We start from the raw sequence: 15,653 nt of genomic DNA on the forward strand, positions 1-15,653 counted from the left end.
TTTGGTAGCAGGGCAGGGATGGGAACTGGGCTCATCGAGGTTACGCCCCAAAGTGACATTTTGAGCCTGAAGCCATGACTAAATCGTAAGGCAGCAAACACATGATACAATGAAGAACTTCAGGGGGTAGAAGACGTGTGGGTGAAAGTGATAATTAAACCAAGAGGATGTCAGTTTGCTTCCAGAATTAAGGAAACCGTATAATTAGGAAGCAGGGCGTTTCAGGGACTGCTTTTGAATTAAGGAGCATTATAATAATAATCTAATCTAATTTATACTCCGGAAACTTGGGCAGGTTCTTTGAAATAATGCTTATCCGATAAAAAATTGTAGGAAAAGCAAGATTTAGAAAACACACACACCAACCCGAAAGATGCTGCCATCTTATCAGCTCGATCTGCCTCCTGTGGGACCCCGGCGGCACGTTGGCTTCCAGCCGCTCTGAAGCTTCACTGCCGTTTAAAGCTCAGTGAGAGAACACACCCTTGGCCTGCTTCGAAGGCCCTCGGTTCAGCTGCTACACCCATCCTACTTGTCAGCTTCCCTGGGCAGCTGCTTCTCCACTGAACTAGGTGGACCCTTGGTCTGATCCAGTCCTGACGAAGGGGAGACAAGCTGCTCCCAACCCACAACCAGGCAGTCACTGGCAGAACCATGTGCAGGAACCGTGAACTCTTGAGCTCAGCCATCAGAACTGCCAAGAATCGTTTCAGCTGCGGCATGAATCTCCAGTTCCCAAGCCCATGTGCTGAATAGCAGGAGAGAAACAAACAACACAACCCTCAATGCATAAATATCCTTTTAATGTTTCAGGAACTATTAAACCTTGGAAATCAGCGAAAAAGCCCCCCTCCTGGCACCTTTTTTTAAGAAAACAAATTTAAAGAGGCGTTTGCTGATATGCTTGAACCTCGGCAGAGGGTAACCGTTCAAGGAAAATTACCCTCCCACAGCACTGAACAGAAATAGATATTGGTGCTGAAAAAACACAACACTTTCTAATAAAGGAACTGTAGGAACACCCATCATTTTGGATCATTTCCAACATAAATATATCTATGCACAATGGCATACCTTAGAATTGAAACAAATTTCAATTGTGCAATCATCGTTCATAAATTCCAGTTTATACTAAACATTTGGAAAGGCTGATTCCTCAGAGTCCAAGGTGCAAATGTTCTGCAATGGATACAGATATTCTCACTGTGAGAATATTCAGATTTCAAATGCGACTTTCACTGACACAACATTTTACATTTCATAAACCTGAAGCTGCCTGCCGATTCCTTCTTCCGAGTTTGAATTCAGCCATTTAGAAACAAAAGACAAATGCAGCGGGGTGCACTTTTTGTTCTAACCTGTTTGGAAACCAAAGAAAAGCAACTGTGTGGAAGGAGCGCCTCTTTTCTTCAGTATCAGCACAGATGTCCCCAAAGCAGAGACCTCTCTGGACAAAAATATTCATATTTTAATGAAGTGCTTTCCCAAGCAACTCAGTGCCAGACAAAAAGACACTCAAGAAGCGTGTTCCTTAACACTTGGACGTGACTAGATCAACAGAGGCACCAGTTTCAAAAGCTGGATGGATTAAGGACTGCATGTCACGTGTCTGGTGTAGGTGAGATTCCCCAGCGATGAGCACGTTGAATGGAAAGCAGTCCCTTTATACAGCACCACCCCCTTGCAGGACACGAGCACCCCAAGCGACAGCTCTCGGATGGCGCACGCATCCTTCCTCCCAGAACCACAGCATAACTTTTCGCAATCGAGTTCTCTTCTACATCCAATGCTCTGTTTTAGAATGGTACTTGCTGCCCTGGAGAGCTACCGAAATAAAGCTACCACGATTCCGGTACAAGTTGCCAAAATGTGCGACTCGCCAAGGGTCTACCCAGAGTATAACATCCCTGAGGCAAGCGAGGGATATTTTGAAAAGCACAACAAAAGGGGCTCATTTTATGGCAAGCGGCTGCAGCATCTTCCTTCCTGAACTGTCTAAAATCTGTATCCTTTCCTGCGCTCTGCTGCCATGGGAGGTGAACTGCACAGCCGTCCCCAAATGCTTTGGGCTTCAAGGAAAAGAGGACGCTTGAAAGGACTCGTCTCTGCTCCCCCTCTTTGCAGGAGGCGGCATTTCAGACACAGCCCCAGATCTCTGATCACGCGGCCTGGGGAAGCAAGGGCTGGGTGCAGAGCATCTCGGCTGGGAGAGCAGGAATTTGCCTTGGGAAAACCAAACCTTAGTCTGGACTGGAACGTAATGGCAGACCAAAAGGACCCTCCTCTTCTCAAGGAACTATTTCTGGCTAGTTCTGGTGCTCCTGCATTCACTCCTGCATATATATATATATATGTATATGTATATTTTTAACAGGAGGGCTATGTATCGTCTAACAAGCGGAGAACTGAGGTAGTGTAATTCCAGCCTGTCCACCCAGGACTACCCCAAATGACTGCAATACCAGAAACCCTTGCAAAATACAGACGGAAGAAAACTCTAGAAGTGCTTTCTGGCTGGGCTCTTACAGAGCCCTTCCCAGCCCATAAAGCAGGTCCAGAAGAGGCTCCTGAGGGGACATGGAGGGCTGAGGCCGGGAACACTTCCAGCCGGAACGGATCCTCCCTCTGCAAAGGCAGCTGCAGCTTTCTGAGAAAGCGGGAGTTATCTGCCGGAGCCCTTGTGACAGAACTCCACTTCCTGAGGTCCTCCGGAAGAGAACACCTGATAGCGAGAACCAGTTTGAAGCTCTGTGTGAGCACGATGAAAGAGACTGTTGCAGCCGCTCAGAGACCAGGGAGGGGCTCCCTCATCCGGAAACCGCACACCTGAATTCCACACGTCTTCCCTTTCGTACAAAGGATGAATCTATGCGCATCACGCCTTCCTTTAGAGATGTATTTTCCATGCAAAAAGGGGCCACGGTAAGGCACAGAAATGTCCACGGGCCACCAAACCAAGCAAAGAGTTGTCCAGATCCCCTCTCAGAATTCAAAATCTTCATCTGCCATTGCAATGGCCCAGGCAAACTTCTCTCTCTGGGTTTTGTTGTAGATCTTCTCAATGGGCACACCAAACCTTTTGCACCTGTGCGGGGAAAAGCACATCAGAAAGGGGGACTCAACTCTCAGGGCCAGAACGCACGCGTGAAGACGCCCGTGGGCCCGATCAAGCCCAGTGCCCAAAGCAGTCGCGCTGCCCCTCACTCACCAGGCCACGCTGATGCGGGGGTCCAGGTAGTTCAGCTTGGACGTGCCCAGAGCAATCTGCTTGTTTTCCTCCTTGTCCGTGGCTTGCATTTTCAGCCTCTCCAGCTGCTCTTCGAGCTTCTCTTTCACCTTCTTCTTCTTTTCCACTGCACTGCTTGGAAAAAAGAGACGACGCATTATTTTGATAACGCAACAGCACTGCAAGAAAACGCAAGCGGGCTATAAAGAAAGCGGGTGGCCCGCACGATCTGCTGAAAACACCAGTTCTGGTTATGCCTGTTTTTTTGGTTACGTCTAAGATGTTAGCTTAGGAAAAATAATGGCTGGAAGGACATAATCAGGACATATAATTCTTTATGCAGTATGAAGAAAGTACAGAAGGGAAAACTTATTGCAGGATGCTAGAATGCAGAGGTCTTCCATTGAAAGTAACTCATGGAAAATTTAGGCCAGACCAAAGAAAGAGCATCTTTCTAACATCTGATCAATTTCCAGAAGTTCTTTATGGACTACTAGCTTTGATAAGAATGGAAACGACACCCGCGTGCATGGCAAATAAATCTATCAATAGGTTTTAATCATGATCACTCCAGGATAATATAGGGCCAGCCCTAAAAACACATTTATTGCTCCAAGCCAATGTGATGACTTGAGTACTCACATATGGAAAAATCAAATAAATGTATTTAATTATTATTATTTATTTATTAAAGGTTTTTAAGAGACTGTTCTCTTCAGCACATGCTCTCAGAATGGTTTACGAATTTTTACAGAAATTAAAGCAACTCAACATAACTCTTCATATTCCTTTTGGTGCCCTTTCTTTCACCAGTATTTTAATTGTTAATCTGTTTTAATGACATTTTAAAAATGTGATATACCTTTTATGCAATTACTAGTTCTGTTAAGCTGGGCACGTTTTCATTATTTTACTGCTTTAAAGATGACTTGTGTTTTTATACTATGTTATATGGATTTACTCTTGCAACTTGCCCAGAGATCCATGTGGCTAATCAGGCAGGTTAGAAATTAAATAATAAAGAAATAATCTATCCATGAAATCCATAACCAAATAAAAAACAAAGGAATAACAACCATAATGAACAATGAAATAATAATACGTAAGATATTAAAGCAGAGCAACCAAGCATAATCTAGATAAAAACCAAAATAAAAGCATGAGCTCTAACCAACAATTAAAATAAAAAGCTTTTAGCCTGGCACTGAAATGTATAAAGTGTCAGTACAGACACAACCTCCCTGGGGGTCTGATTCCATAAACGGGGCGCCACCACTGAAAAGGCTCTTCCCCTCACAGAATTAGGGGTCTACATTCAAGTCCTGCGATGCCAGTAGGGAACTGAAGCAGTGGCGAACTGGGACCACTCACGCTTTAGACTTCACGTCCTTCCTGGTTTTGCGATCCGCCTTGGCCCTCTTGAGCTCCGCCTTGGCTTCAGTCAGCTGATCCTTTTTGGCACTGATCTGGAACGGTGCAAACCAGACAGGTCCGGATCAGGCTCTGCTCCCAGGCAAGCATGGATGCTCCCCTCTCAGAAAAAAGGCTAATGCGTCTTCTGGAAATGATGCGCGGAAGGTCTTAGCCCCCCAACACAAGCCTGAAAGTTTGTTCCTTCCGTTCCTCATTGCAACCTGACCCGCACCCACAAATGTGCCAGGAGCCGCAACAGAGGGGCTCTGCCCTTCCCATTTCCCCTGATCTTCCCCCGGCTGGGGGGATCCATCCCCCCACACAGGGACGTTGCAACGAGCAGCGGGTTTGGGCCAGGGCCGGCCGGACCAAGATGCCCCCTGCCGCCTTGCAGGCCTGCCCCTGGGGCTCGCCAAAGGCCCCCACGCCCCTCAGCCGCTCGCCTTCGCCTGGAGGTTCTGCATCGACTTCTCGAAGGTCTTCGGAGTGGCCCGCTGGTGGTTGCACAGGATGGCGACCGCGCGATTGGCCCGGTTGTAGGAGAGCAGCTTCGCGGCGATGCTGTCCTCTTCTGCGGACACAGAACGTGGAAGGTGAGGGGGCCGGTGACACGGCGCCAGATGTGGCCCCCGCCCATGCACGGCACGGATGCCGCAGCGCCAGAAACTAGTTCTGCGAGAGGCCACCTTGCCCCCGCCCTTTCTCGGGATGATTTTGCTGATCCTGAAGCACGACGAGTTCCACGGGGCAACTTCCAACAGATCCCTGCCGGCTACGTGCCAGCTCACCCTCCGCCCTGAACGGAGGCCGTGTGCTGAGGAAGGAACGGGCGCAGCAAAGGTCTGTGAAGAGCCCGTGGGGTGATTCAGCACCCGGCAGGGGGACTCAGGCGACCTGGACTGCAGCGCCCGCTCAGCCCTGGGGCCAAGTGGGCGACTTTGGGCCAGCCACAGACTCCCAGCCCAGCCTACCTCACAGGGGCGTTGTTGTGAGGATAAGACTGAGAGCCAGAGGAGCAGGATTGTGTGGTTGGTGTCATGGGCGTGTGTTCGGGCACGCACGAGAGGCTGGCCACTCTGGCGGGGCCAGCAGCTCAGCCTCTCAGAACGAGCTGAGCGAAGGGGGTTCCCGGCACGACTCGCAGCTCGGGCCCTGAGAATGAGAGGGCTGCTGCAACGGACCCGGCTCCAGCGGCATCCAAGGCTCCGTGCCCGCTAGGCCGGAGAGTCGCTCAAGGGCAGCCGCGGGCTCAGGCAACCCACTCGCGGGAACGAAGAACAGCAATGGCATCCTGATGCGGGGGGCCTAGAGATGGGAGTCTCTTGGATGGAGGCCTCCAGCCTCCTGAGGAGGTGGGCTCGGTAGTCCATCCTGACATTTGGAGGGAGAAGCCCAGGTGTCCCCTCCACAGGGGCAGGCACAGAAAGGTTCATAAGCAAACCGTTGGGGGAGGGGGGCCAGAGAGGGTTCAACCTTTCACTTTGTGCATGCTCAGAGACTTATATGTACAATAAAGATGTCTGGCAAGAAGTGCTGGTGAGTCTGTTACTCTGTTCATGACACTTGGAAGGAAAAGAGGAGGGCATAAATATAGTGAATAAATACTTTCTGCCCAATTGTGAAGGTGGGGGGTCTCCCGGACCCACAAACGGGGGCAGGCTCCTGGCACCGGCTGCTACGAGCAGAGCGGCGTGTCCCTGGGCTCGGTCCACCTGCACTGGCCGGCAGCCTCCCTCCCGACTCTCGCAGGGCTGGGACGGACCTGCCAATCCCAGATCGTCCGCTGGAGAGGCTTGCAACTGGGCCCCGCTCCGCACTGAGCCAGGGCTGCCCGCCCTTCACCGACGGACCCTGCCGTGTCGCACGGGCCACAAAATTGTCCCGAGTGCAGCTGAAAACGTAGCAAAGCGCACGACTGGCACGTCTGCGTCTCGCCCCGTTGCCCCGCTGCTCCTCCCTGAGCCCACGAAGGCAAACACGGCTTCAGCTGGGGGCGGGCGCCAGGCGGGCCGATTTCTCAAACCTGCGAGGCACTGCTCAAACGGGGGTCCATCCCCACTCGCTCCAGAATGTGTGGGGCAGAAAGAGTTAGAGGGAGATCCCCCGAGGGGAGCGCCGCCGAATGAGAGCCGCGCACCCTGCCCTTACCATTGGTCAGCGCTCTCAGCTGCTCCTGCAGTGTGATGGACGCATTGTAGGTCCTGAAGACCTTGGCGCTCAGCCCATCCATCAGGTCCTGGAGATGCTTATTCAGGGATGTCGTCTAGAAAACAAGGTGGGGAAGGGGTTTTGGAATAGAAATGGCGAGACCCCCAGCCAGCCTCCAGCTCAGAGCCAGCCCTAGATTTCAGGAGATCACAGATGCGAACCTATGCTGGCAGGCACCCAACCCGCCCCTCTCCTTGAGTGGCTGCTTTTCCCAGCACTGATGCTCAGAGAGCAGCCTCTGACTTCCAGGCACTGATCCAGTAAAAAGCGAGCGAAGAGCTTTGGGAAAGGTGGCACCAAATTCTGATTCAAGGCACCCGAATCCCACCTTTTGTCCATCTTGGAGGCACGTGTTGGTCTCCCCATGGACGCACGGACCAAATTCAGCCCTGGTTCAGCTCTGCAAGGGGGCACCCACCCACGCTGGTGGAACGGGGCACCCCCTGCTCCCCAATGTCCCCCGTAAGGTTGGTGGCCAGGGCAACATCTGGCCTTGAGCCAAACCAAACAGCCACAGAATGGCTTGCTGGCCACGTTGCCGGGAGGAGCTGTGCGTGAAAGATGCCCAAGGTTCCAAGGTAGTCAGGAAAGTCAGCGCGGTACCTCCCAAGCCCTCCCCGGCCCAGATGGGCCCCACACTTACAGACAGCCTGTCGAACAGGTCATCCCCAGGCTCTTTGTTCTCCATGAACAGCTGCAAGTTCTTGAACACCTGCAACCAACAGCAAGAAGCTATTCTGACCACGGTGGAAGCTCTTGCTTGCGCATTTAAAATTCTCAGAGGTGCTGCTCCATAAGGACATCCAACAGAAGCAGGCCAGCTCAGAACCAGACTGAAAGAGCCTGATGCAAACGCCATGAGGCCGATACAGAGATGAAAAGCACGACCCTCGTCTCGGCACGGAAGTGGATGAAGCAGGATGCGAGCGCCGAGCCCCTCCGAGGGACCCGACCCTTCCTGCCTGTGAGAGCAGGATGGCAATAGACCCAGTGACCCAGCAGGGTGCCACTGGAGAGCCGTCTGAGGGGTGGTTGAATCGCAGTCCTGCACTGAGCTGGGGTTGGGCCTGACGGTCCTCTGCCCCCCCAACTCTATTATTCTGGGATTCTGTGAGCACAGTTCAGCAGTACAAAATTTATTTGGCACACAGAAGGTCGCTGGCTGAGCATCCGATCGACCTGCTTCTGCCCACAAAGGGCTGCTGCTGGTCAGTGGCGGCAATGGGAAAGCAGCCCGAGCGTCCGGGAGCTCAGCACCCTCTCACCACCATTCGGCCGCTCACAGCATCATCGCTGCCATCTCTGCAGGCCTGGAAGGTGTGGCCATGCAGAGGCGCAAATTCAGACCCCATTCGAGGGCTCTCTCCTCCCGGCCCCAGCCCAGAACACCCCCCAGTCGGCGGGCAGAGAGTGCGCACAGGGGAAGCATGCGGAGATGCAGGAGGCGCAGCTCGCAGTCTCGGGAGAGGCCCACGGGGGGCGATGCATGCTCATGCCCTTGCACACAGAGCCGGGGAGGCGCACCCACCACAAGGGGGTCCCCAGTGCTGTGCTGCTCAGGCACTTCTCCGGGGAGGAGAGGCGCGTTGTCCCAGGGGCCGCCACCCACCTGTGACAGCAGCTGGCGATGCCCCGGGGACTCCGAGGGCTTCCTTGTCCAAGGGGGCTGGTGGCGGGTGGGGGGGGGGCACAGTCATCATCAAGGAGAGCCGCCAGCTGGGGAAGTGCCAGCGGCACAACGCAGGTGGGGGGTGGGGAGATCCTCAAAGGGGCTGCTGTGCTTGCGTTTCTGGTTTTGGAACAGGGGAACTGCCTGGCTGCAGAGCTGCGGGGCAAGCAGGAGCACCTCTGCTGCCGTGGGGCCGGCTTCCCGCGGCACCGGAAGTATGCTTCCTCCGCCACAGCTCTTCCTGCTGCGCCGTCCTTGGGAGGGCCGCCCCCCAGGTGCTCCAGAGCCCTGCAGACCTCCCCGGCCTGGGCAGCCCCACGGACCGCCCGCTCACCTGCCTCTCCACGGGCACTCTGTTGCAGTAGCGGATGCAGTCCTTGCCCAGGAAGTCGAACTCCACCACGTGCTCCTTCCCGTCCAGCCACGGGTGCAGGGCCACGTGCTCGACCCGCAGGGAGCAGCAGCCCACCGTGTCCGCCGTCTCGCCCTCCTCCTTCTCGTTCCCGGCTCGCAGGGCCAGCTGGAGGCAGCACGGAGCAGCGAGAGCTCAGCCACCCGCCCCACACGCCGGGGGGAGCAGCACAGCAGGCCCCAACATGGGGGTACAGGAATGGGGAAAGCTGCGTCCCCCGGTTTCCGGACACACATATTGGTGTTGCACAAGTGCCACTTCCACGTGACGCAAGGGAGCACAGGGCACAAGCGGAATATGGGGCCAGCCCCACATTTATTTATATACTGAGCACCTTTCTATACCGCCTCGTAGCCACATGCCTCTCCAGGCAGTCTACGTACATAATAAAAACCAGCAACATAAAACTTCATAAACACAGTTAAAACCACAGTATCAATAATAAAAATAACGTTACATCGCGGCAGAAACGCCAAGTAACGGTTTAACAATAGATCGGCGATATCTTAAATATCACAATTGAGAATACTAAAATTTGCTCTGAAATAGAATTAAAATCAAATTCCAGCTAAAATCTTCAACCATTAAAATGCTCCTTGAATAAAAGCATCTTGGTCTGGTGCCAGAATATGTAGGACAGCGTTGGATGACTATCTCCAGAAAGTTGATTCCACGGATGGGGTGCCACAACCGAGAAGGCCCTGCCCGTGAGAAGGCCATCAGCTCTGTTCCCAAGCTAGACTTGCTCCCATTTCTGCTCCTTGTTCATCTAGCGGGGCAGAGCCTTCTCAGTGGTGGCATCATCATATCAGAATTCTCTTCCCAGCTCTTTTTTTTTTTTTTTTGGCTTACATTCCAGAAGGCATTTTATACTTGATTTCTGCTAGACAATACGCCGGTTAATGCTTCTCTGCATTAACAATAACACGTCACCGTTATTTTAGAGTTAATGTATTTTATTTTCTATATGTGCTTTGATACTTATGCCTCTTAGATGATGAGTTAAATGTGGGACACAGATAAAAATCAGAGCAATCTTTGCATGGAGACGGCTACTCATCAAGTTGGGGCTTTCCTTGAAGACTGTTTGGAAGTTGCAGCTTGGCCAAACTGTGGCAGCCAAACTAATAAAAAAAACGGCCCAGCAGTCTGCTCACCAAGCCTGGCCCACGTGCCCTGGCTGCCTATATCCTTCATGAGCTCTGTCCAGGGTGCTGGCTTTGACCTATAATGCTCTAGCCGGCTTGAGACCACGATATCTGACAGAATGCCTCTCCTGACTTATGGCATAAGCTCCTCACGGAGGCCTGCCCGGTGCCAACTTTCCTGTCTTTTCAGTGCCCCGTAAAGGCCTTCAAGTGGTCCTGGCAACACAAGAGCAGGGCCTTTTTGGGGGTGGGCCCAAATTATGGCATAAGCTCCTCACAGAGGCCTGCCTGGTGCCAACTTTCCTGTCTTTTCAGTGCCCCATAGAGGCCTTCAAGTGGTCCACTGGGGCCTGTTAGACTTTTTCTCCAATCTCCAATTTTTCTTAATCTGTTTTAAATGTGATTTCAAATTCTGCATTGAATTTTTTGTGATGTTTTAACATGTTCTAATGTTGTGCATTCTGCGGTATTTTTAATATGCTCTTGCAAACCACCCAAACAGACAAATATTTTTGAGTGATTATAAAAGTAATACTTTTTCTTTTGCTGTGGCTGGCTACAAGGAGAAGGGCCTTTTCAGAAGTGGCACCCCAACTTTGGAACCAGCACCCCAGAGAGGTTCACCTGGCACCTTCTTTGTATTCTTTTCAGCACCAGGCAAACAGCTTCTTATTTTCCCAGTGTTTAAATAGCTAGAATGATTTTAATGGCTTTAAGATTTTATTAATGGTTGTTAACTGCTGTTGTGCCTTTATGTTGGTTTTGTATAATCAAGGGCTCTGTGAAATGTTTACAATGTCATGCTTTTGCTTGTGGCTTTTTAGATTTTATTGTTATTTTTAGTTATATTTTATTGTATATTTTAAATCTTTGTAACCTTCCTAGGAAGCAATGGGGAGGCAAAAATCCAGTAAATAAATAAATCCCAATGTACAGAGGCCCCACACCTTATCGATGAAGTAAAGAGCCACAGAGCGCTGCCGTTGCTTCATCTCCCTGGACCGCCAGTCTGCTCGGTACTGAGAACGGATCTTGCCGACCACCCCCTTCAAGCGGCGAGCAACCTCGTATTTCTGCCAATCTTTCTCCCCCTGGAAAGAGCAGAGGGTGGGCATGAAGACTCTCTCAATGACAGCTGCTTCCACAGACCCCCCTGCATCTCCCACCTGTCCAGGAAGAGAAATAGCTCTAAATTAAACACAGTGGCCCAGTTCACACATTCCCTACAACCCAGAGTATGCATCAAGCATGGGTTGTCATTGAATCGTGGGTTTACTTACATGTAAACACTGCACTATGTTTTCACAACGGGTTATTAAGCATCAACAACCCAAGAAGTGAACACACCGCTCCCTGTTGGATTATCATTCTCAGGACATTTGTGGTTAAAAAATCGCTAGTCAAGCCATAGCATAGGGTTCACATGAAACGAGAACCCACAATTCAATAACCCACGATTTAACAACCCTTACTCAGTCTATACTCTGGGTTGCCGCTATGTGCAATCCATTGGACGTAACAGATTCATGGAGAGCTGCTCAGATCCATCTGCAAGTCCTCCAGCAACACTTGCATACATTTCCAGATACAGCTGCTACTCACGAGCAAGTCGTACAAATGTAACCCCAGCAGCATCTCTGACGGGGAGAACGAGAGAGCACCGAGGGCCTGGCACCAAAGCTAGAGAGGAATGGCGGCACTTCGTGAGAGGCAGGAAGCGGAAAGGTCCTGGCCCCTCGAGGGTATGTTTTATGCCTGTTACCCAACGCAAGTTTTACACTGAAAATTACACGATGGAGAAGGCCCAACGAAGTGCGAGCATCTCTCTGAAGCTGGCCTGAGGCATGCTGGGAAGACCCCGAATGCACAGGCTGAGGGGCATGTGCTTCGCAATCCTAAGCCAAGGGGCAACTTGCTTTGATGCACGTGATCCCAGACGCGGCCCCTGCAGCAACTCCACGCAGAGCGGAAGAGCCCCTCGGAAACCCTGCGGAGCTGCTACCAAGCGGTGTCAGCAATGCAGGGTTGAATGGAGGAAGGGCCTCCCCTTCTGTGGATGGACGGATGGGGCAAACATTGCACAACCCACAAAACCCCTCCGGGAGTTCGCCCTCCCCCTCCCAGCTCACCAGAGGAGCTCCTCGTTAAGGGAGACAATGAACAAACCGAGTCGTATCTGAAGAGGGTTGCTAAGCAAGAGAGTCCTTTGATGGGTGGAATAGCAAAACGAGGCATCACGCTGATTCTGCCATCGAGGCCGCAGAGAGGTGCTACTTCATGGAGGAGCAACCGGCTTGCAAAAGCGCCAAGGTGTTCGCTGGGTGGCTCTGACCTGGTTCACACCTAACAACAGCCGTGGCTTTAACAACCCGTGGTTTGTTGTGCACGGACAGGTTTGCTGTTGGGTTGTTTGGCTGCATTCACACGTCCTGTGCACATTCTCCCACTCAGTCTGGGCAGTCCCTGGGATGTTTAGATCATGGGCTGTTGTTACGCGTGAACCGGCCCTGCGTTGTTTTGAAACAACACACTGGATGGATAAAAGAACGTGAGCGGGGAAAAGCAACGCGAGTCCTCCAGGATCTGGACAGGCTAAAGAGAGAGCATTTGGACAGGTAGCTCCCCGGGGAGTGTGCGACCTCACCTTCAGCTTGGAACTGGGGTTCAGCATGATGTATTTGATGGACCCCTGGATGTTCTCAGTCCACGACGCCAGCCAGGTGACCGTGTTGTCGCACCTGACTTCTTTCCACCTGTGCCCTGGTGGGGGCTGTGGAATCTTTGAATCCCTGGTGGGGGAGAGCAGCAAAATAAAGCTTCTGAAAGGCAGCGGTGGAGTCCAACAGACCCTACCTCTCCCCAGGAGTCACAGTTTGAGTTCCCAGCTGTTGCGTATCTGCCAACATGCACTTAACCTCCTATTTCTACTCCTTGCATTGGTTTTGGAATATCCAGCACCCTAAGTTGATGCACACTGGTCTAGCTAAAACCACGAGCACCCCTGCTGCGAAATGGTCTCCCTTGGGCTCTGAGATTTGCTTCTGCTGCGTTCATCCCACGGAGCCTGGGCATGCTGACTGCCTTTCTTGCCAACTTTCCCTTATGGTACTTGTTGACTATCAGTCTTGTACTGATATCTAGTGTCAGAGTTTACCAGCCACTCTGGGCTGCGTTCCCAAGCAACCCGACTCCAAGAAGACCCAGTCCCAGAACTCCAAGGCGCCTCCAGAGGCCTTGAACTCTCTCTGCGAAGTTCTTCCTTCTCTCCTCATGTCTATCACCTCTTCCTGGGGAAGGCGTGCAGCGCCATTTTGGTTCCAGCGCAAGCAAGCTCGTGCCAACGTCCAGCTGGTTAAGTGCTTGCTTGGGCCCCAGGACCCTTCCTGCAGCTCACCTGCTCTCCACCGAGTCCCACCTTGCCGTTCTCTATACTCACACTAAAAGAAGGGCAGAGGGAGAGAAGGCCGCGTCCCTCATTCCGACGCCCCCCCCCCACTGCATCCGTCTCTGCTCCCCAAGAGAGGAAACCACCCTTTCGCCCAACACGCCAATGCTTTTGGCCACAGTACCCACTTGCTACAATTTATGATGACATCTTCAGGCATCACCCTCTTCTTGAGCATCCCCATCTTAGGGTGGTCCCCACGGCCTCGGAAGAGACCCGGGGGCTCTATCTTGAAGTTGCCGATCTTCTCCCGGTGCCCATCAATTATGCAGAAACCATATTCCTCTTGGATTTTTTCTGACTCCTCTTTTAATTTCTGATTTAACATAAGATAAGAATAATTTTACACATGGCATGGGTGCTTCTTTTTGAAAAAGAAGGCTGGAAGGTTATCTGCCGTGCCGACAGACAGATCCTTCTGCAAGTTTTAAATCGGGCATTGGAAGGCTGCAGTGAGAGGCTGAAAGGGGTGCTGCGATGGAACGAGGGAGGCCCAGCCCTATCTGGGAAGGGGCTCAGTGACCCCCTTCAGGAGCTATCGGAAGCAACCCCTGTTGAGCTCACCAGCCACAGTCTGGCCTCCAAGATAAGGAAAAGCTAGAAGCCAAGAATGACCAGCCAGGAATTCAGCAACGCTTCAGTGGTCCAAGGAACCGTAGATTCTCCTCACCCAGCAGTGGTCCCCACACCTGTTTCTCCTCCTTGGGCAGAGCCTTCTGGGCCTCGTGTTTCTCCACAAAATACTTGTGCATCTCTTGGAAGTCACACTTCCTCAGGTCTTTGATTCGCTTCCTCTCCTCTGGCGTCATCTCCTGCAGGAAAGCAAGGAGGCCACTGGTCAAGCAGAATGGCTTTTGCTCCAGGAAAGATGGCACTCTGAAAGCTTGCCAGCCAGCACCGGGCACCCACCAACACGCAGCGTTCAAAGCCTCTGCTTTCATCTAAATGAGGAAGCAGCTCCGTGAGGTGACTCCTAAGCAAATTTGCATGAGTGCTCAGCTTAGAACTGTCTACACGGACCTGCAGTGGCTCTTCAACGGAGCCTTCCCGGGAGACAGTGGACCTCCAAGCTGGAAGCCCTGGAGAGGAGATGCGAAGCCCGGCCACCCCGTCACTCTCAGTCTGGGAGCGGCTGCTGCCGAGAACGGAGCACTCTGGCCTGATCCAGCCAGCACTGCTGTGACATTTTCACCAGCTACCAATCTCAGGGGCACCTCAAGACAGTCTCAGGATTTTTAAGAGTGAAGCTCTTAAAGAGTGATGCCTGAATGTTCTGTGGCCCTAGAACAGACAGCAGCTCCGAGGCAGCGGACATGGCTTGGGACCTCGATACCTGATGCAATGCCTCTCCTGACCCAAGTCTGCGTCCAGGGCCTTCCTCCAACTGTCCCTCCAAGGAAGGCCCAGAAAGAGGCAGTAGGGCCTTTTCAGTGGTGGCTGCCCGCCCCCCGCCCCGATTTTGCAACAGTCTCCCTGCTGGCGCCAACAGGGTCATCGTTTAGCCATCGGGTTAAAACTGCCTTCCATTCCCAGGCATCTACTGAATTTGCATATGATGGGTTACGGTGGGTTCAGTCGGCTGTGAAAATGTATCAGATGCTGAACTGTTTTATATTGTTGTATATTGGAATGTTTTGCTGTTTTAATTTGCATCCTGGAATTTTATACTGTGCTTTATTGATGAATTGTTATAAACTGCTCAGAAAGCTCCCACTCTCGGGCCAGAGAGAGATAAATAAATAAATGTACAATTACACACACACAGAGAGAGAGAGAGAGAGAGCGAGCGAGCGAGCGCGCACGCGAACAGAAAGACCTTTGTCCAGTCATTGAAGAAGTTGCTCTGGAAAATCTTCTTGGCTGTGTACTCGTGATCGAGCATCTTGGCAAAGAAAGTGGCCACCTCTTCAGCAGGAGGGCTCAGCTTCAGAGGCTTGCCTGGAAGAAAGAGCAGCGGCTCCCCGTCACCAGATGCCTCCCAACCGCTCGCTTCTGCCTTCCGCCGAACAAGGGCGGGCCAAACCCTGGTCATCCGGGAGCAAGGACCCCCCCCCCGCCCCCCTCCTTGCACAGGCATGGGAACTCGGGAATCTGCGAACCCCGGAGCAGCTCGCTCACCACCATAGTAGAAG

At 52.2% G+C, this 15,653-nt stretch overlaps 1 protein-coding gene across 1 annotated transcript; it reads right to left on the reverse strand.

Annotated features, from left to right (window-relative positions):
- Positions 1-2,982: 2,982 nt before the first annotated feature.
- Positions 2,983-15,418, reverse strand: TOP1MT (DNA topoisomerase I mitochondrial). The gene is made up of 12 exons (XM_044453271.1): positions 15,338-15,418; positions 14,211-14,333; positions 13,650-13,837; positions 12,721-12,865; positions 11,024-11,167; positions 8,851-9,036; positions 7,491-7,559; positions 6,788-6,902; positions 5,083-5,210; positions 4,598-4,692; positions 3,209-3,358; positions 2,983-3,085 (listed from the first exon to the last, which is right to left on the reverse strand). Exons 1-12 carry the CDS (start codon positions 15,401-15,403, stop codon positions 2,983-2,985), a joined length of 1,512 nt encoding a protein of 503 aa, XP_044309206.1. The 5' UTR covers positions 15,404-15,418.
- Between the last annotated feature and the right edge of the window lie 235 nt (positions 15,419-15,653).

Source organism: Varanus komodoensis, unplaced genomic scaffold (assembly GCF_004798865.1).
Source record: "Varanus komodoensis strain SLA01 unplaced genomic scaffold, ASM479886v1 scaffold78, whole genome shotgun sequence".
Classification (NCBI taxonomy): domain Eukaryota; kingdom Metazoa; phylum Chordata; class Lepidosauria; order Squamata; family Varanidae; genus Varanus; species Varanus komodoensis.